The sequence below is a fragment of the Carettochelys insculpta genome, chromosome 5, assembly GCF_033958435.1.
Source record: "Carettochelys insculpta isolate YL-2023 chromosome 5, ASM3395843v1, whole genome shotgun sequence".
Classification (NCBI taxonomy): Eukaryota; Metazoa; Chordata; order Testudines; family Carettochelyidae; genus Carettochelys; species Carettochelys insculpta.
Window position 1 is genome coordinate 100,871,291 of NC_134141.1, and position 21,529 is coordinate 100,892,819.

Here is a 21,529-nt window from a genome sequence, read left to right on the forward strand (position 1 = left end):
TGAGACTTTCTCAGGTATTAAGTGCTTTGCCCATTGAGTGATACACAAGCATTTTTAGTTAAAGTTTTGGCTATGTTGACAACATTCTTAGGGGGTTTCTAAACTTTCATTTAAGTATTGATGTTTAGATAGACAATAAAGTACTAGTGGAAGATACAGTAAACTCTTTCATATCCAGCATTCTGTCATCCAGAACTCTTAAATAACTGTCATTTTAACCATAAGGAAATTTTAGTTACATTTTTCATAAGTACAGTATTGTAAAAGTAAATACAGAAAATACAGCAAATACAGTGAAGTTTACAGTGTACAATACTACTGTTAATAAATAAAGTACTCTGCATATATTTTATTTCTTAATACCTAATCTTGTTTAGTGTTACACATTACTAGGTATACTTCTCTGTTATCCAGAATATTTGAATATTCAGCAACCTCCCAGTTTCAGAGCTGCCTGATATGAAAGCGTTTACTGTAACTTTCAAATACACTAGGCATTGGGATGTGAGGGGGAGGAGGAATTAGGGACACACAGATTCATAAGGTTAGGGGGAATCATGAGGGTCATCTAACCCCTAGTCAAGATGCAGCATTTGTTGTAATTAATCTATCCAAGACGGGTGGTTATCCAGACTCCTTTTTAAAGCCTCCAGTGAAGGGCTTCCACAACCTTCCATAGTAGTCTGATCCATTGTCATGCTGGTGGATGTTGTTATTTTTACAAAGTGAGGAGGACTTCAAGGTATAGGAAAGCCTGAATAATATTGAATTACCAGTAGAGTCTGAGCAATCCCTTGCTGAAAATAAGCATGTTACAAATAACAATTATTGAAGCTCTTTCTGCTCAGTCTGCTACTCAATAATATAGCCAGCTTTGTAGAAATCTGTTGGTGTTGATCAAGTGCTAATATCTTTGTTTCCTATTGAGCTAATTTTCATTTATTGTGAATAATTTATTTTCTGAATTTATTTTGGAAGGCCACGTCTGTCCCCAATTTCTCCTACATGGGAGCACGGCTGTGTAATTATCTATCTCATCATTTAACCATTAATCCACAAAGTGGAAACTTCCGGCAGTTGTTACTTCAGAGGTCAGTATCTACATATATTTTTATGCTGAGGGAAAACTAGCATGCTTAAAAATAACTTGTTTTTCCTCCTTTTGTATTTACCCTTGAACTTTATTTAAAGAAGTCAAAATATATATTTAATATATGCAAGGTTTAGGTTGAGATTTTAAATTAAATATATGTATTTTTGAGATCAAGACCCCTCATTTCTGATGAATTAGTGAATTAATAAATTACTAATGAATCAGATTAGAAATTATTTCCTCCAGAAATCAGTGTAGAATCCCCCACAGTCTTTTTCCAATTTTGTATAACTTTTGAAGAGACCTGTAGTAGTCTTTTGTTTGAAAAGGAAAATACGCATCCTCGGTGAACAAACGTGCACCTTCCCCTTGAAATTCAAGAGTGCCAGATCTCTGCGGTGTGCCTATATCATATTGCTTCTCAGTTTCTCTTGTATGTCACTGTGTGGTGCTGGTGTCACTAATAGTTCTTTAAATTCCCTGAATTCCCTGTGTTAAAAATGTTTTTAGGATTTTGATATTTCACTTTTTTCCTGTCAGGTTGTTCATGTCTTCTAATTAGAAATGTGGAAAAATACACTTATGAGACTGAGAGGTTAAATGCAGTACGAAAGTAGGATTCTCTCTTCAGAGTTCTTTTGACAAGGCACATTATTTTGAACCAAGGGTTCTGTTGAGGTAATCCTATTTTGAAAGAGGTTTTTTTTTACTTGGCCTCATGTAACTTATAGGGGGCACTTTTTATTAGCCTGCATGATAAAAGGAATGACAGAATAGTGCACTGGAAAGGTATTCTTAAATTTATAGTTTTTCTTCATAAGTGTCTCTAAAAATAAATCTTTTTTCCAGGGTCACTGTCAGGGCTGTAAAGATTTATTTTCCTCTTACATCTTTTACATTCCCCTGTAGTTAGTATATTTGTAGCTAAACTCATTGGTGAGTATTAAGGCTATCATATCAAGTGAATCGGGAGAAATCTACTGCGGAGCAATAGGTGACACTAATTCTTTCCCCATTTGAGTATGAATTTCTAACTCTTTGACCACCCAGGAAAAATATTAGATGTCGAGTAATTTTTCTTAAATTACTTTTGACTACTGTATTTTGTTAAGGATCTCTCCAAAGAATTCACTGCTGTATTTCGTGATGAATACAAATCTTGATTGGAGTAGGGGCCGTTAGCATGTTGTTGAATTTCCTTCTTTCCCTGAGTGATTTGCGAGCATTGTAATTACAGATTTTTTTTATAATCAATATTATGCAGAATGTAAATACAAATCCTATAATTATCAAGTTATATATACATTAATATCGTCGGTCATGGAAAATTCAAGGTGACTTTTGATAAATTGTTCCAATAGTTTATTATCCTCACTGTTTAAAAATTTATACTTTACATTGTAGGTAACTTTATTCTAATCAGAAAGCTATTCTCTGCTGAAAAGGCAAGCTTGATCACAACTCTGTGAAACTGTAGTGCACAAGTGATTTGAGAGAGATTATTTTCTTAGAAAACAAATTAAGGGCTTGTTCAACCTCCCTTCTGGTTCTGTCCACTTCTTTTATTATGTAACAAATAAAATGGGGGGTAACTCTTGTTACACCCATAAGAGTGTAGCTTTTGGAAATCTGCTATTAGATATATATATTAGTTTGAGGTAGAGGGCTAGCTACACCTCTGTCCCCTTTCTGGGTTGGATTTCTTGCATTTTCCTGTCTTAGACTGGAAAATGTCTTCCACTCTTAGGCCACATTTTGCGATACAGACCAACATTCATTACTGAGGCTCCCCCCCTCAACCCCCTACTTTAAGTCATTGTTAGAATTCAAGTTGCATGGTTTTGTTTGTGGAATTCAGTTTTTGAAACGTCAGGCTGTCAAAGGCACTCATGGCTGCAAGTGTCATCTTAGGACAGAGTACTACAAACCCCAAACTGATTGTAAGCTCTGAATCAGATTTCACCCATCAGTTAACAAATGTTAACTTTACAAGCATTATGAAAGACGGTCCCCATGTGTTCTCCGGCCTATCTTGCCACCCTCTCAAGCCTGTCTTTGTGGTAGATGATCCCTTACACCAAAAATCCCAATGATATTCTGGTTACTTTAAATCTCAAAGGGCCAGTCGATTACCAGAGGTCAGTTGTATCTTTGATCTCTTGCCAAAGACAGTGCTTGTAGCCAGTTGTATAATAAAGGAATGATTTATTAACTGGGGAAAAGAAATTAGCTATTTACAAAATTAAAGCACATAAACATACACACAAGTGAGTTACATTCTTATATTCCAAATAGGTGATAGTAGCTGACATATATGCAAGTGCTCTGTGTCTTTTAGCGCTAACAAACTAAGCAATTTGGGGAGCCCTGACTTATGCTTAGAAATATTGCTTTCCCAATTCCAAGCAGCATGATGATTTCCCCTTAATGTGGATTTCTGTTCCCTTCCTACAGTATTCAAGATGTAATGGGATGATGGCTTGTGTACCTAGAACAGTGGTGGGAAACCCTTTTTATGGGTGGGAAAGCTTAGGGACCAGTGACCCACAAAAAATCAGTCAAGGGCCTCACATAAGTGAGAAGCAAAAATACAGACAAAAACCAAACAAACCTCACTGACCTGGCTCCCGAGTGAGGAGTTAAAAGACCCTCCAAGATGTGGCCTGCAACTGAGAGATGGGGTAGGGAGAGAGAGACATTTCCTTGGGGCTTGGTTGGAGGTGCCAAAGCTGAGGATATTTTTTTTCCCCCATCACCCCAGGGCTGGCTTAACACTTCTAAGGGCCTGGGGCTAGTAGATTTTGTGAAGTCACATAGGCTGTGGGGCAGGGCCAAAAATGTGGGGCTCAGAGCCCAGTTCAGACCCCAGTATGCAGTAGGGGTCTGCTGGGAAGTAGGGTGGGACTGTGTGGTCTGGGAGGGAAGTAGGGTGCAGGAGTGGGCAGGGAATCTGGGGTCTGGGCAGGAGGAAGGGTACAGGACTGAGTGTGGGGGTTTGGAGTCTCTGTGGGAAGGAGGATGCAGGACTGGGCTGGAGGTGTGGTGTCTGGGCCAGAACAGGCTGTGTGTTGAGAGTGCAGGATCTGAATGGGAGGTATGGTGTGGGAGCATGCTGAGGGTGCAGGGTCTTGGTGGATGGGTGCAGGAGCAGTAGGTGTGTGTAGAGTCTGGGCAGGAGAGAGGGGTCAAGGGCTTGGGGTGCCTACCCTGGCACAGATGGCTTTGCATGACTATGCTTGTAGGGTCTGCTCTCCACTGCTCCTGTTGGCTGCAATTCCCAGACAATGGGAGCGAGGGGAATGGAGCCTGCAAGCAGCGCAGGGACAGCACTTCCGCACAGTGCTCCCTTCCCCCTGCCAGGCAGAGCATGGATCCCAGATGACACTTTGGAAGAAAAGCTATATAATAGTTTGAGCTTGAAAAAAGCAGAAGTAGGGAGAATAATAGTTACCCAAGACCAATACAAGCAAGTCATCTTCAGTATTTGGGATTAAAACTTTATGGTTCTCAGTCTTAACATAAATCATTTAAACAAGAATCATGCTCAGCTGTGGATTTTGTATCAGTGTTGACATCAAAAATCCAAAAAGTAACAATATGACAACCTGAGCTTGCAATATCTTCTATCCAAACATAATCCTAAATCAGTCGTGCTTCACAGCCAAGTCCCTTTCTGTTCTATCAAGTTATCACTGACAACGCTTGATAATGAAAAGGATTGGTCCATGAGAGTCTCTGTTGCTGTGTATAGGTATGCCCATTTCCAAAGACCTTGTTTGATAGGGATGCTTAGAGTTCTGTCAGAATTGCCCCCTTTTCCCTTTCATCTTTTTGTTCTGTATTTCCATTCAACTGTAAGTTTGCCATTTCATCTGATTTACAGTTAAACTGTACATATTAGTTATAACTGATGGGCCTAGGTTAAAGGGGTGATAAGTGGTGTGAAATAGATGTGACAGTGCAAGCAAAGAAGCTGTCAGGAGGATATGAGAAACTGTCATTCAAAGAATCCTTACGCAACTTCTGATCATGTGTGTAAGTTACATTTTTTTAGACTTGCCAATATTATATTTGTATAGCAGTAGTATAGGGAAATGTGGCACGTTTGGAACGAATTTTGTTCTGTTCCATTCTGCTGTCTGTTTCCATTCTTTCAGCACTCGAACACTTTTCCTGTTTGAAATCATACAATTAATGTAAAAGAAAAAGTTAAATTCTCTGTGTGTAGCACTATACATTCCTTCATGAATCAATTACTTTTTAATTCATGTCTGTTGTTCAGTGTCCTTGGGCCACTTTCTGTCTTATCTGGTAGTTTGCAGCGTGATAGCATGTTAAACAGTTCTCTTACAAGCACCAGAATTTCGACCAATAACAGTAGTTTGATTGTGAAGATATTTTTGTAGATGTCGAACGGAATATGAAAACAGAGATCAAGCAGCAAAAGGTGATGAGGCTACTCGAAAACAGTTTCATGCATTTGTGTTGTTCTTAGCTGAACTTTATCTTAACCTCGAGGTAAGAAAAAAGTTCTGCATGGCATTTTTTTGTTATCCATTTAAAGTTTCTTTAAAAACAGATTAGTAAAAGCAGATCTTCTGTTAATCTTTTGTCATTCAGCCTTTAATCAACTAGGAAATTGAAAATGTAATCAGAATTTCCAAAGAACAACATAAGAGCAAGCCATTTAGGGAACAAAATTGCTTCTAATAGTAGATGCTATCTTAAGCTAGAGCAGACTAGTCAGAATGAGGTATCTCCTTTCTCTGTTTTGAAACGAGATTTTTTGCCTGGTAAAACCACCACAATATATGCTATACTTAAATTCAAAAAACAGTTCATAGGGTAAATATTTTTCTTAACTCGTCAGTTAGAATTTGGCTTATTCCTTACCCTAGAAACCCTATTTCTATTTAATTGCATGGTCCAAGTAAAATATACACTTTACTGGTTTTGGGACCTAATCACAAAAGGAAAGAAGTATTGTACATTGTTTATAACTAGACCTCAAAAAGCCATTTGCTGATGCAGTCAGGTAAATTTCCCCAGGTGACCATCCTCAGCTCTCACAGAATTTAATCTCTATTTTTCAGTGTTTTTAAGAAAAAGTTTCTAAAACTTCTCATTTCAAAGAGAACCTCCCAAATATGAGGTGGAGGGCAGACAGGGCACATAAAGGTGTGGTAGAAGGGGGTTTAATTCTCAAGAGCATGCTATGTCTTTTGCAGCTCATGAACGGTGAAGTCATACAAACATTTATGTAGGTTTTCTTTAACAAACCATCCAGCATGTATTTTGTGTGTAAAATTTTGTGTTAATCGGGAACTTTTGTTAAATTTATTCTTCAACTTGCCAAGTGCAACTGCTGTATTGTCACATAAAACTATATAGAATAGAAGAGGGGAAAATGTATAGCAATTTTTGGAAATCATTTGACTCTATTTTATGTGCTCAGACGTGGCTTTTGGTCATTTGTAGATTAAGGGAACAAAAGGACAGGTAACAAGAGCAGAGATTCTGCAGACTGGCCTTCGGGAATTATTGAATGCGCTTTTTTCTAATCCTGTGGACAACAATTTGATCTGTGCAGTAAAGTTACTGAAGGTAGGAAGAGTGCAGTATTCAGTATTTTTCTTTCTTTTAGAAATATATTGTAACTGCTACTTTTTGCAAACTTAAATGTTGATGAAATGTTGCAGGTTTTGTCATAATATAACCAGATTGCCCTGCTATATGAAAGTGAGTACTTGACTAACACTACTTTTTATATGAAAATATAACTAAGTTAATATCAATTAATACCAATATATATTAAGAAAAATTACTAGTTCATTATTGTTTTCATATTTTCATGTTAAAATAGATCCCTAAAATGGTTGCTGTATTTTTTTTGATAGTTGCCTCTAGGTAAAGAGAGAGAAAACATTCCTTGCCAGTGATGAAGAGTGCAGGAAATGCAATATAGTAGTTGCTGTGGTTTCTGCTGGCAATTTGCAGATTATGTATAAAAGTCTATTAATTGAAATTAATATGTGTAGCCATAACAAATGCAAATGTTCATTTTTCAAAACATTTAAAAGCATATGTTTCTTTGCACATGCAGCTCTTCAGGTCTGGAAATTTTATTCAGGGCTTGTGTACATGTACATGTACAGCCCTGCAGGAGCACAACTGCACCACTTTGTGAAGAAGCTGCTTTCACCTGTCGCGCTTCAACAAGGATATTCCACCTCCCTAAAGGACAGTGTTTTTGTCAATGAGAGAAGCCTTCCTGTAGTGCTGTTCACACTGGCTTACACTGCAATCCCATCAGTCAGGTCACACTTCCTCTCATACAAATGTGGTCCAGTCATAGAGGCAAGGCCAGACTTGCTCAGCACTGCAACCTGGAAGTTGCAATGCCTGCAGCAGAATGGCCAGCCCTACAGCACAATTGCTGTCAAGAGCCATTGCTATGGGGTAAGTGCAAGGCAGGATTCAATGGAAACCACCTCAGGGCTTCTGCCTGCCAACTATTTAGTGGTTCATGACAGGGCCATAAAAACTTATAATGGGTCCTGAGCCCAAAAAGGTTGAGAGCCACTGGTGTAGACCAAGCCTCAGAGTTAAGCTTCACAGCTGGCTACAAAAATGAAACTGGTTGTTTATCATAAGTGGTTAACACATGTCAAGGAAATATTTAAGATGAAATGGCCCATGTGACTGGAGGGATGTTAATGGGCTACTTCACCTTGTCCCGGCACTTTGAAGTACTGGCAGGTGCGTCGCGGCTAGATGTGTGCTGGTACTTCAAAGTTTAAAACTTCGGAGTTGTTATCGGGGGGGGAATTTGCTTAATGAAGTGCTGCCTACGCACGGCAGCACTTCATTAGTAAACACCCAACACCCTAATTACCATCCTTCCTTCGAAGGAAGGTGGTAGTATAGATACAGCCCGTGCGTAGTCCTTTGAAAATGTTAACTTCTTATCGATGCTGTCCTGAGGAGGAGCAGGGGGTGGGCACAAAGCCACTCCCCCTATAGCTGTGCAGGTCCCACCCCTTCCGAGCCCTACCCTGCTCCACTCCTGCCCTCCCTCTCCTCCAAGAAACTACCCAGAAGATTGCAGGGCCTGGTTCTGCAGCAGCAGGGGCTGCTGCCCGCCATTCACCATGTGAGTGGCAGGAGCCAGAGCAACGCTGTGCGGTGACACCCTCTCAGGCCTGCTGCTGCACTCAGCTTCTCTGTGGCAGTGGGAAGCACAGCACACTGGCACTTGCTGTTCCACTTCCCATTGCTGAAGCTGGGCACGGCGGGCCTGAGACTGGTGCAGAGTGGAGCAATCTGCTGAGCTCCTGCCGCCCGTGTGGTGAGGGAGGTGAGGGGAGTCAACCCCTGCTTCAGCAGCACCAGGCCCTCACCCCCAGGTAAGCTCCCATCCATAGGAAGAGGTGGAGTAGCCTCTGTGGGGCCCCACGTTGACTTAACTGTATAAGTGCCTGTGCTAAAATGTAGGTCCCACTGATGTAACTTATCCACTGCACTTAAGCACTATGCCTATTGCAGAGGTGGAGTTAGGTTAATGTAGAAATTGCATTACTTTGACTGTTGCTGCCTTTCAGAAGTTGTCTCAAAATGTCCCAAACAGACAGTTAATTTGCCCAGCTGCTCCTTGGAGAAAATGCAGAACAACACAAGGAGTGTAGTGTGGGCGTGCAAAGCAATTGGATGAATAGTGATGGTAGCATGTGGACATAGTATAGGGGGAGAGAGAGATTAGTGGTCAGAGTATTGGCCTTGTAAACCCAGAGTTGTGAGCTCAGTCTTTGAGAGGGGCTTTTCAAGGGTGTGGGGCAGGTTAGATTTAATAAATAAATCAGAGATGGTGATGGGCCCTGCTCTGCATGCAGGGGACTGGACTCCATGATCTCCTGAGTTCTTGACACCTCTTTCAGCTCTGAGATATGTGTATCTCCATGTTTCTTCAAAAGGAAAACATAATTTTGAAATATAGACTTGCCCTTGAGTAAGGGCGGGGCCTATACTACAAATTTGCATGATCACAGTTGCCCCAGTGCAGCACTTGTAGTCAAGATACACTTAAGGAGGCAGAAGAGAGCTCTGCCATCAGCTTATAACTCCACCTCCTGGAGAAGCCCTTGCCTGCCAACAAAACACAGGATTTTTCACAACCCTGAGCTTTGTAGTTATATTAAAGTGTGTGTGGCATTGTAGACCTTGCCTAAACTTCCCAGACATAAAGTGTTCTTTGTAAACCTGTCTCTGTCATCAACAGAAGTTGATCCAGTACCAGTTATTATTCTACCCACTTTGTCTCCTTACTATCCTGATACTATCCTGCTACAACAACACTGCATGGAACAGTCAGAAGTTTAGCAGATGAATAAGGAAGCAATTACTTGTCCTTTTTTTCTTTTTTCTTTTTTTTATTATTTTTGCATGTTTTAAAATGTAAATGTAAAATGCATTGTTTGAGGCTACACATAACTTCTGGAAATCATTCAGAATCTAAGTCATTCATTTTTCACTGTTGTAATTTAAGAAAAATAAAATTCACCTTTGAAAATTCACCAGTAAATTAACAGAAGCATAGATATAGGCTTGGAATACATCTAGTTATGAGAAAGGTTGTGAATAATTGGTGTTGGAGAATAGGAGATTATGTTGTTCTAAGAGCTGTGTCTGCATTGTTCCCTCTAATTGTTTACATCTATGGGCAGAATAAACAATATTGTATGCACCAAGATGTGTGTGGATGGGCACCACCAGTAGAAACGTGCTGCTGGCTGGGGATGCTCTGCTAATCAGATGGGTGGCCCCCCCAGGGGAGATTTGGGTGCTCCCCAATACTCATCTTACAGGGAACACTGCATCTGATACCATACAAGGTTTTTGATAGCAGATATAAGTCAAAAACAGCTTCAAATAAAATTCAGTTTTGGATACCTAAAATTAGTCTTCTCATCATATTTAGCCATCTCATTAAGAAGACTGATGTTCACAGGTGCTAAGCTTCCTATGATTTAGTTTAGTTATGAATCGACTTCAGGGCAGGAGATGCTGCAGATGCTCAGTGCTCTGAAAAGTTATTTAGTATACTAAATCTAGTTTTTATATTGTCCTGTAGGTGTCCAACCTTCAAATTTCTGCAAATACCTACAGAATAAATATAAATTTAAAATGTAAAGCTTTGTATGAAAGTTTGTCTGCAGCATTAAGATTTGGGGGAGCTTATTTTTTAAAAATGAGTAGGGCGACAGAGAGGTTTATTCTTTCTGTAGCTTTCTCATATATTGTATTTTATTTGTAATGTTTTTCAAACAGCGTTTAATCTGTTTTACATAGATTTGTGGTTGAATATTTACTACACCTGAGGAAAGATCCTGAGTAGTTCATGAAGTCTGTGTAGAAATATATGTTTGGCCTTTTCCATTAAGGTAATACGAATAACTTTCTAGCTTACCATGACCCCACTGGATATCTGCTCTCAGTTACAAGTTAAAACTGGAAATCAAATATTTGATTGTAGTGGGCTTATCAAATGATCTACTGTATTTTATCTTCTGTTTTTGAACTCATCAGGACAAACATGCATTTCAGAATCATTACTCTAAGAAAGTGGTACCAGCAGAATCATTTTCTGTTGATCTGAGACTTCAAAAGAAGTGTCACTGTCTCTTGTTAATTGGGTATAAACTGGGGTTTAATATGGCAATGGTTCAGTGGCATTTTCTTAACTGCAAAAAATATAGCAATATAACTTTAATATTTTTAGTTTGTATATAATAACTGTAATCTCCAAGGATTGTGACACCAGTGCAATGCAGCAACTCTGAACAAACTAGTGTATAGTACACAATAGTGGAGGCATGGAAAATTTAGTGTCAAGCAGCTGTTAATCCTGGCACAGAACAGTCAAAAGGGCCTTTGGTTTTTTTTATCTTTTTTTATGCTGTCAGCAGTAAGGTGTGTATTACTTAATTTATAACCCTCAGAGTGAAGAAGGGCCAAATCACTCAGAGATTCATGTCTGTTTATTGAATCTAACTTTTATATGTGATAGTAATCAATAGACCAGCATTAGCAGTTGTACAATGCACCAATCATAACTTCTTCAGAAGAAAATAGGTATATTAACTTTTAGTAATAAGGGTTGAAATCTTTCGGGGGCAAAATTTAAATTGAGTCAAAAAAAATTTCTGCGAAGGTCTAATCATGCTACTTTCTTTTCTTACACCTGTAGCCATCTTGGCCTTTTGTGATTCCTGGAAGTTCTACGCTTGCATGCAGGCTCTCTTTTTTTTTTTTTTTTTCCTTAATCTCTTATCTAATATGAGATATCCTAAAAGTGTTTGCTTTTTTTTTTTTTTTTTTTTTTTTTTTAAATGGTGGAATTTAGGAACTTCATATCAGTATGTGTATTTTTTCTCATAAATCTATTTATTGTGGAATTTAATTTTGAGTTAACATTGAATCTTCATTTTCTGATATCATTTTTGCCTAATTGCAAGACCTGTGAGATAATGTCTACACTTCATACCTGCATCTCCCAGTGATCTGTGGATTTTTGGGTGAAACCAGTGATATATTCCTCTCTTCAAGGGAAATAATTATCATGAAAATATTAAAATGGAAAAGTCTATATTGTTTGAAATACAGATTCAGGTTGTGTGCATGTTTAAAGAGTGAACCATACATGATTGCTTTAAAGCCTTGTGAAGTTATTGAAGAGTTGGTTTTCAGCTACAGTCTTGATGATAACGTAAGTGGCAACAGAGTTCTTCATTCAACTAAGTATTAAAGAGTGGACGTTTCACTGACCAAACGAATTTTGTTTACAAAAACCCAAGGTTGGCTGTTGAGGAATTGCCAGCTCAATTTGATGAGAATTCATCAACTTACGCAATTGGTAATGTTGTGAAATTAAAGCTATATGGAAAATCAAGGTTAGCTCTTCCTTTAGAAAAATTAAAGAATGAATCCAAAGTTGTCACAGAATTCTGTAAACCATAACAACTTTGCTTTTTAAGGTTTTTTGCAGTGCACTTACTTTTCTATTAATAAAGTATCTTTTTTCTTTCTTAGTTGACTGGGTCAGTTTTGGAAGATGCATGGAAAGAAAAAGGAAAGTCTGATATGGATGAAATGGTTCAGAGAATTGAAAATGTTGTCCTGGATGCAAATTGCAGCAGGTGAGAGGACAAATTAGTTGAGCATTAATTAGTCACTGCTTTCTCATATCTGTGTGTGGATTTTTGTAGTTTTTTAGAGCTCAGTGTGAATTTGAATACAATAGAAATATTAAGTCCATTAATGTATATTCCTTGAAGAGTTACGTTAACCTCAGTGGGTCTCTATACTTATGGGCCATGAGGTAGTATTTTTTATACTAGAATAATCACATTTCTGAAAACCTATTTCTAAAGAATGTCTGGGAAATTTGTACCTGTATAAATTAGATATTTTAAGCAATTAATTTGTTTTAACTATAGATGCTTAAAATCTCTTTTCAGTGTGATGGTCCTTTAGTTGACATAATTTTAACATTTGTTAAAGTAATTTTATCAGTTACAATATTTCTTGATTTTTTTTTTCTTTTTTTCATAACTTACCACATTCTGATGTTTGTTTACCATAGAATATCATGGATATTATATGTTTGATTGCAAATATATCTCTTCGCTGTGTTCCCTAATTTCAACCAGCATCCCTTCCAAAATGAACTTCCGTGCAGAAGGGTTAAGATTAGTTTTCTACGAGAACAAGTCAAATTCTATAAAGTGGCAAAACTGTTCCCCATACAGTATATTTGTATGAGGGTTTATTGACTTTATTCAGTGTTGCTGATCATCTCCAGTGATCTGTATGCACGTAGAGAAGGCGGGTATACTCTGTCTCCACGGTATCTACTCTGTCTCTTATGGGTCTGATTAAAGGTTGGAGAAGTAATGGAGAAGTGGCTGGGTAAGTGCCACTTTCTGCTATGTTCAACTTATGGACTTTCACATAGGAATCTGATTAGGAGTTCATTCCATCTCTCTGGCCATAGCCACACCAGCACCTCCTTTTGGAAGGGCTATGGTAAGGTGGCACTTTGGCTTATGCTAATGAAGCACTGCACTAATGAGGCACTGCCATGGATATGCAGTGCCTCATTAGCATAAGCCAAAGTGCCACATTACCATAGCCCTTCTGAAAGGAGGGGTTAGTGTGGCCACCGCCTCTGAGTCCTTCCAGGGTCACTATTGTACAGTTGAAGTGGGACCCAGAAAATTACAGCAGGTTTCCTGCAGAGGGTGGAAGACCAGTGGTACAGTTATCCCTGCAGGAGCCTGGTTGCCGCTCAGTAGAATCTGTAGCGGGTATTATACCTGAAAGCTTCTACCTTTTGCATGGAAAGAAATTCATTTTTGTGGTCCCCCAAGATTGTTGAGAATGGAAGGAGCTGTAGTGTCCATCAGAACCAAAGCCTCGTACCAGAGGAAAAAGTCAAAAGTAAAATAAGTGAATGTTGCATTTTCATCTCTCACGGCTTTCTTATGCAGGCTTTTTGGAAGGAAAGGTAATAAGTGGAATTGCCATTATATGTAAAATCACAGGCAGCAGTGCTGACATAAAAGGAAAATGTTAGACTCCGCTTGATTTATTTGTAGTGCAGCTTTGATATTTTACTGGAAACTGAACTATTGTCTGTTGTGTATCATCTTTTTGATTATCTATTTCAGTATGTGGGAGGAAACCTTGCTTGTGTGCTTGTGCATTCTGTAGTTCTGGTTGAGAGAAAGTACTAGAAAACCATCTCACTTCATCCAGACCCTGCCAGGGAAAGAAAATTTATCTGAAATAAAGCCTGGCACAAAATAAGTGTGAAGGGTTGGTTCTTTCCTGGGTCCAACTTTATAGAGAAAAAAAATAGCCTCTTGTAGGGAAGGACCACTAGGAGAATTCAGTACTGTCTTCCCAAACATGATTGGATTTTTTTTTTGTTCTATTGCACCAAATTTATGGCTGTTAGCCAGTTTCCACAAATCAAAAGCCTTTATAGTATTAACACTCAACTTTCAATTACTCATGAGTTGTTACTTTTCATGGTTTTATCTTTATGGATGCTCACAGATGATTTCTTTTAGAACAAGTGAGCTTGGAAATATGACAGTTTTTTTTCATTGCACGTGTTTCATGGTCATTTATTAAACTACAGTATCTTCCGTCACAAAAATGGGTAAGGGTAAAAATGAATTGTATTTTACCTTCTGCTGCAAGTCCAAAATGATCATGATTGAGTTAATTAACAAAAATTTCTGTAAAAATTTCTCAGACCTTTCTCAGATAGTCATACAATAGACCTGTTTTTCATGTAAGCTGTACACTTGTGCAGCTGCTCAGGAAAGATTCATATGATACCCAGCTGATCAGCAAAGCACCTACAGCTAGGTTTTTGTTTCTTGTGGTGCACAAGAAATGTGCAATCATGTGCACATAAAAATGTATTCTACTCCTGGGTGGAAAAAGTCCACACATGCACAGAAAAGACTGGAGGGGACATTGCAATAGACATTTGGGAAAACTTCTTTTTACTCATAAAAGAATGCAAGTACAGTGCAGCTTCTAATTTTATAAATAGGTACTTTTTATAAATTTTTTTTGTTTCATATTGCATTAATTTTAAGTGGATGTTCTAGTTAAAATAGTGAGGAAACCTGGCCATTTGTAATCATACTGTGCAACGTATAAGGAGCAGGTAATGACCTAAGACATCATTTTGAATATGGTTTTTACGTATACTGTTTAGTTCTACCTAAATGAAAATATATCTGGGGTGGCTAGTATTAAACATTTCAGTGTGATTCACTTGCTTGCTTTCTGTAATTGATTACATTTATACAATCAGAATTACTTGCATGCACCATGGTAAGAAACTAGTTCAAATGTGTGTTTTTTCAAAACCAATTGTGGTGAAAAAACAGATTTACTAAAACCATTTTCTGCAGACTTGTTTAGTAACTGTTAAGGTTTTGATAGCTTACTGTCCCTGTTTCTCTTCCCCGTCCCCCACCTTTTGCTATAAATATGTATGACGCGTGCTCTTGAAATTATTTTAAGGGACTTCAGTTTAAATAGTAGCATATGCAGTGTTAGAGGTGTTTAGTAAAAAAAACAAATTGGGATTTTTACATTTTCAGTACAAAATACTTAAGCAGTCCTTGGTGTGTTTTGTCTATTTGCAGAGATGTAAAACAGATGCTACTGAAACTAGTAGAACTACGCTCAAGTAATTGGGGTAGAGTTCATGTAACCTCAACATATAGAGAAGCAACTCCTGAAAATGATCCCAACTATTTTATGGTATGAATATACTCAAATTTCAATTGTTCAAGTTGATTTATATACATAAAAACATAAAGTTGTAAATCTTGATAGTCTAGAAGTAGTAAAGGCAACAGATAATTATCCTGTTTATTTTAAGCATATGTATAATTTACTGTGTCATTTCAATTTTAGAATGAACCAACATTTTACACCTCTGATGGTGTTCCTTTTACTGCAGCTGACCCAGGTATGGAATTAGTATCGTCATTTTCCTTAAAAAGTTGAATTGAGTGAGATCCTGTCTAAACAGGCAGAGTGTGCACATTTTTTTTAAATAATGGAAATTAATGTAGTTTCAATGGCAATAGTGTCTTGTGTTGCTGTCTTCATGCCTTTCCAGTGTGCCCACAGATGGGCAGAGCAAAAGTAAAGATCTTATTATGTCACTTGCTCTGTAATAGGGTATAGCTGGCTGATCCTGCCTTGGTTGGGTTTTTTCCCCTCCCGTCCCCTCTCTTGTTTTCTAGCTAATGAAGGAGGAAGAAAGGAGACAGGAATAAGGAAACTAAGTTTAGCACAAGCATGTCAAACATGGGGCCCTGTCTTTTTTGTGTGTGGCTCTGGGGCTGGGAGCTGGCCATTCCGCCAGCACCTACATCCCTACGGACTCAGCCATAGCCAGAGGAATCCCAGCAGCTACAGCCCCAGGACCCCGGCAGCCCCAAGTCTAGGAGCTGGTGGGACACAGAGTACCTTAATTTATATTTAAATTATTATATATGAACTAATAATTTTACACATAACATTTTATGAACTATTAATAAAATTATAAAGTGATAACCGTCATATTAAGTATTAAATTCACAATTAAAATTATTGTATTATATTCAAACAAGACCTGAAAAAATGTTATAAAATACATCTGAAACATAACCTCTAAGTATTTACGACTTTCCAGTAAAAGTACATGTTCTTCGGTAGACCTGAAAGCTGTCAGTTTTCTTTTGTGTGGCCTTCAGCTGGCTTTGAGTTTGAAATGCCTAGTTTAGCTGCAGATTGCAAATGTGACGTAATCAGTGACTGGAGAATTTTACTATGACAAGAGCTGAATTTAGATCAAAAGCACCTGTTGAGGCTTCAGCACACATGCATCTGACGCTGAAAGAGATCTGAGCCATGCAATGGTGGTGGTTGATTTAGTGGGTTATAGATTGTAGTAATAAGCCATAAATCCAGTGTGTCTATTTTGTGATACAAACAGACACATTAACTCAAGGCAACACCAGACCTTGCCTGAACAACAGGTGCAAAACCTGCTGACATACTACCACTGTTAAAATGTTCAGTGCCCCCTACAACACAGCTTTCTTGGTCCATGAGTCTTGCACATTGCCTGTCACATGTGGTGTACTTCATCCACTGCACTAAATGCTCTAATAGTGACCTATGTAGATGAAACCAGACTGTCCATTATGCTTTTTAATGGACTCTCACAAGAAGTTTTCCGCTGCCCGCTAAGATTTTTGGAGGTGGGGGAACATTGCAACCAGCTCTGCAGTCACAGACCTCCAGCCCGTGTCGCCAGCCCGTGTCTTCCCCCCGCCACCCCGCCGGCCTCTCCCTTCAACAATGTTTTTGTGGACTTGCTGCCCATTGCAGACACCTGTGGCTTTTTTTTTTGTAAAATTGTCAATAATTCAGTTAGTTTTATATGGAGATATAGCTGTGTCATAGAACTGAAAGAAAGGAATGTTAAGAGGTCAAGTCCGGTCCCCTGCACTCACAGCAGGACTTATCACCATCCGGATAGTTAGGTTTTTTTTTTTTTTTAAATCTCTTTGCCCTGCTTCATATACTCCCTCAAGGAATGAGCTCACAACTCAGAGTTTAGCAGGCTAATGTTCAAACCGCTGAGCTATCCCTCCTCGCAGTTGCAAAAAGCAATCAGCTTACAGAAACAAGAGATTTCCGTTAATTTGGTGCTTTTTGTTGATGCTATGCCCTACTTTTCCTTCCTTCCTCCTGGAAAAATGCCCGTTTGCTTTCCATGGGAGAGGAACTAGGGCAGAACAATGTGGGAAGATGACATCACCCACAACCATTTGCAGGACATTTTTTTCCCCATGCTGCACCTGCAAAATACTCAGAATGCCACGGGGCTGAGGGAACAGTGGAGTAGGTTCCCACAATGCAGTGCTGCAACAGTCGACGTTTGGTGATTGAGTGTGGCAGCAATAAATTGAATTTGTGAGGGACGTGGGAAGGTGAGGATGCTCAAATTTGACTTAATAAAACCCAGCATTATAAAATCTATTTTAATACATTTAAATTTATCGCATAGTGTAGTCGTAGCCTAAAAAGGTTCTAATGGCCTGCTTCACCTTGACTGGAGCCTTGAAATCTGTTAACTATGCCAAGTAATTTGTTCCATCTTGTATTTATCTGTGATGCTCTGAGTATATTTCCCAGCTTTGAAGAACTCTGTGTAATCTTGAAAGCTTATATTTCCCACCAACGAAAGTTGGTCCTGTAAAAAAAATATTACTTCATCCAACTTGTCATTAACATCCTGCACTGATACAGCTGTAACAACACTTCATCCAACATTTGAAATTAAAAAAGGAATGTAATTGAAGTATATACATCTCATTGTTTATATTTCAGTGGTTAAAAAGGCCATGTTCATACTGTGTCATTGGGGGCAGGACTAATCATGCTCTCTATTTCAATTTACGTTCTGCATTTACAAGATATCTCAGAAATATTTGTATATTAAAAGTGAACCATATTTCTTTCTTTTGTAGATTATCAAGAGAAATATCAAGAGTTGCTTGAGAGAGAGGATTTTTTTCCAGATTATGAAGAAAATGGAACAGATTTATCAGGGGCTGGAGATCCGTATGTTTTGTTTTAGTCTGATACTTTTTCGAAAAATGTCTGTTACATTTCAGGGCTTTTTGTTACTTAAATTTATATATTGTTGTTACTTATTTTGTTACTTATATTTATATCTATATATATATATAGATATTATAATATGTTAGTTATATACTTATATATTGACTGCAGAAAGTGGGGGTTCTGCAAAAACCTTAAGAATACCTTAGCTCTGTAGGCCCTGCTTAAAAAAGCTCCCCAAGGTCACAGATTCCTTGACCCTGAAGGATTCCTGCCACCACCAAGAGAGGGGGAAAAAACCCTAAAACTCAGGAAGGCACACTTGGTTGTTTCCCTATGGAAACCCAAGCTTTACCCCTCCCTTAAGACAGAATTGGAAACAAAGAGAAGAAATTAAGCCGCAATCTGATAGCTGACCTTTCAGTCCAGGTGTGGAAATACACAGACGTTTCTTTAGAACACAGGAATCAAATGACTGGCTTAAAAAAAGGGTTTTTTTTATTAACAGAACTGAAGATAAAATATATCAGGAAGGTGGTCCAGCATATTTGGTTGCTAGAGGTTTTTAAAAAAACAAAACAAAAAAAACAAACAAAAAAAAAAAACCCTAAAAGATACCAAGGTTACAGCGCAGAATTTTTACTTCGCTTGAATTCATCTTAGAGTTATAGAATACAGGGGAAATGCGTCAACCAGCCTAGAAAGTCTAACACCAACCCAAAATAAAAATAGCCTGATTGCATCTAATTTAAACATTTCCTTTCTACTAACTTATCTATGTGCCTGGATTATGATGTGGCCAGGATATTTACTGGATTTATTCGGCCTGCTTAAAATCAGTCATCTTGGTTTTTCTCTGCCCAGCCACAGAACAAAAGACACTCTCAGCCTGCAATTGTGTTTCATTTCAAACCATCCCTCTCTTCTCCCATTGGCTCACCTGGCTGTGTGCCAACAAAACCCCCACTCGCTCAGGGTTTAACCTTTTACAGGCATTTATTTATGACAAGCATGGATATGTTTCCAAATACCAAAATATCCTATGCTGCATGGAATCTCTGAAATAATTATGTAATTTGACAATTGTCAAAGCTGTAAGACCAGACAGTACTACTTAGATGTATTTGTTGGTGTGGGGAGAGACTGTGATAAAATAGCAGAAGACTTCCATGAATAGGGAGATGAGACAGAGGACGTAGAAGTAAGTAAAATGGAAATTTGGTATTTTTTGATCCATCCAAGAACTAATTTTACAAAAATGGAAAAGTAATCTAATGCTCCGAATAGAGCACTGCAGTTTTTAGAACACAAGCTATACATAAAATACAAAGTATCTTATTGAAGGTTATGGTGAGATTAAAAATGGGGAGTTCTGAATATCCAAGTTGGGAAATGAGTATTCATTTCCACAATAGTGTCACCTTGGATGCATTGTGCAAACTGTGTGTAGTTTATAGTTTAATGAAACACAAAAAATTACACCAAATTAATGAACCAAAGTCAAGCACTCAAAAGATAGGAAATGCCAGGATTAAAGTCTGGTTTAAGTGACTTGCCCAGCTTCACATAAGAATTCTGTAGTGGAGGAAGAGAGAGAATCTAATTCTCCAAGGCAACATGCAAAGACCTTGATAGTGACAACTACCATCCTTTGTGGTCCTACAGTCCACTAGTTCAGTCACTACTCACCTTTCATCTTCTGCAGTGAATCAAGTGTGAAGGCTTACAAGCGGTAGCCCTTGTTAGTACACAACTTTGATCCATTCACAGAGCACGGTACAGCCTGAGCATTGAATGAGATGGTTCGTGTGGAAAAGGAATGTGTGATCATGTAATTAGTCTGGCATAATGCAGGCACACAAGGGAACTGAATAAAGGTTGCACTTTTTCATATGTTAGCAAACTGGAAACCAGTTTGTCATCTCAAACTTACCCACCTACTTTTTCCTGAATAACATAGTTTGATTAGTATTTGTTTGGGGGAATGGTGTGTATTTGAGAGAGAAAAGGTCCATGAAAAATGGTCAGATGCCTTTTGTACCCTGCTACCATTGGCTGCAGTTTTGTAGCACAACTAGCTCCAGTTTTTGTAATATTTGGACACTAAATTATGTGGTAAACTTCAGGTCAATTTAAGAATAGACCCTTTTGTAAATGTAGTACGGAAAGCAATAATCAGTGCAGTAAGCCTTGAATTTATTTTAATGCTGCGTTTTATCATATCACTACATTTTTCACTTCTGCAAATGTTAATGACAGTTCATAATACTGACACTGTTGCTAGTCTTATTCAACTCATGAAGTAACGGTTGAGCCTTATCAGAGTACATGAATGTGTGGAAGTAGGGTTTGGTGGTTAGGTTCAGTGCTTTCCTTCTAGAAAAAGGAATACATCCTAATACTTAACAGCAATCATCCACTTCTCTGTTCTCATAGCAGTGACCACTAGTGAATGAAACAGTGATAGACATGGACATTAGCTGGACATTTTTACTACAATGAGGAGCACTGAAATAATTACGTATTGACTTGGTCTTCAGGTTTTAAGGCTTCATCCACTGATTGCAGTAAATTTCATGTGTCTCAGATACATTGTTGCACACTGTCTGTATGCTTGGGGAGACAACAGTGCATTCTTTCAATTCACTTTGCAATTGGAAGGTTATTTTTTCCACAACCAAAAAAGCTAAAAATGACATCTTGAACCTTAATACTGTAGTGGCAAACTACTGCTGCCTGCATTGTGGCTTCCTGGCTTTAGTGGGCCTCAAAGGGTGTGTTACTATAAAAGAAAGAGAGATTCCAGCAGGGCTCAGAATACACTCTTTCATTGCTCTATAGGCTTCCAGGCTCAGGCTGGTGCTGGGGCTCTAGGACATGTAGGGTGGAAGAGTCTTAGAGCTTAGCCCAAACCTGAAAGTCTGAAAAGCAATGAAACAGTCCTGTGTCCTGAGCCCTGGGAGCTCGTGTCAGCCGGCACAGGCCAGGCTCAGGTTTGCCTTTGGTTTGTAGACATAATGCTTAGTGCATGTGTAGCTCCACCTGCATGGGTTGTATTGCAGGATTGGGGTCTTAAATTATACTAAACAGTTTTGCATCAGTGATTGGTTTTAAATGTCAAAATTCCACATCTTCAAAATTTGCTTACACAAGACCTAATAATCAGATTTCTAGACTACTAATGAGACAATTTGTCATGATATAGGAATACAAGTTGAATACGGTGTT

The 21,529-nt window shown here is 38.4% G+C and overlaps 1 protein-coding gene across 5 annotated transcripts in view; it reads left to right on the forward strand.

Annotated features, from left to right (window-relative positions):
* PAIP1 (poly(A) binding protein interacting protein 1) overlaps positions 1–21,529 on the forward strand; it is a 33,744-nt gene that overhangs the window by 10,216 nt on the left and 1,999 nt on the right. For all 5 annotated transcript variants that reach the window (XM_074995589.1, XM_074995591.1, XM_074995592.1 and 2 more), the window contains 7 exons: positions 979–1,091; positions 5,500–5,611; positions 6,572–6,697; positions 12,179–12,285; positions 15,322–15,439; positions 15,596–15,650; positions 18,208–18,301. In XM_074995589.1, the coding sequence (XP_074851690.1) occupies positions 979–1,091; positions 5,500–5,611; positions 6,572–6,697; positions 12,179–12,285; positions 15,322–15,439; positions 15,596–15,650; positions 18,208–18,301 (725 nt within the window). The remainder of the gene's footprint in view (positions 1–978; positions 1,092–5,499; positions 5,612–6,571; positions 6,698–12,178; positions 12,286–15,321; positions 15,440–15,595; positions 15,651–18,207; positions 18,302–21,529) is intronic.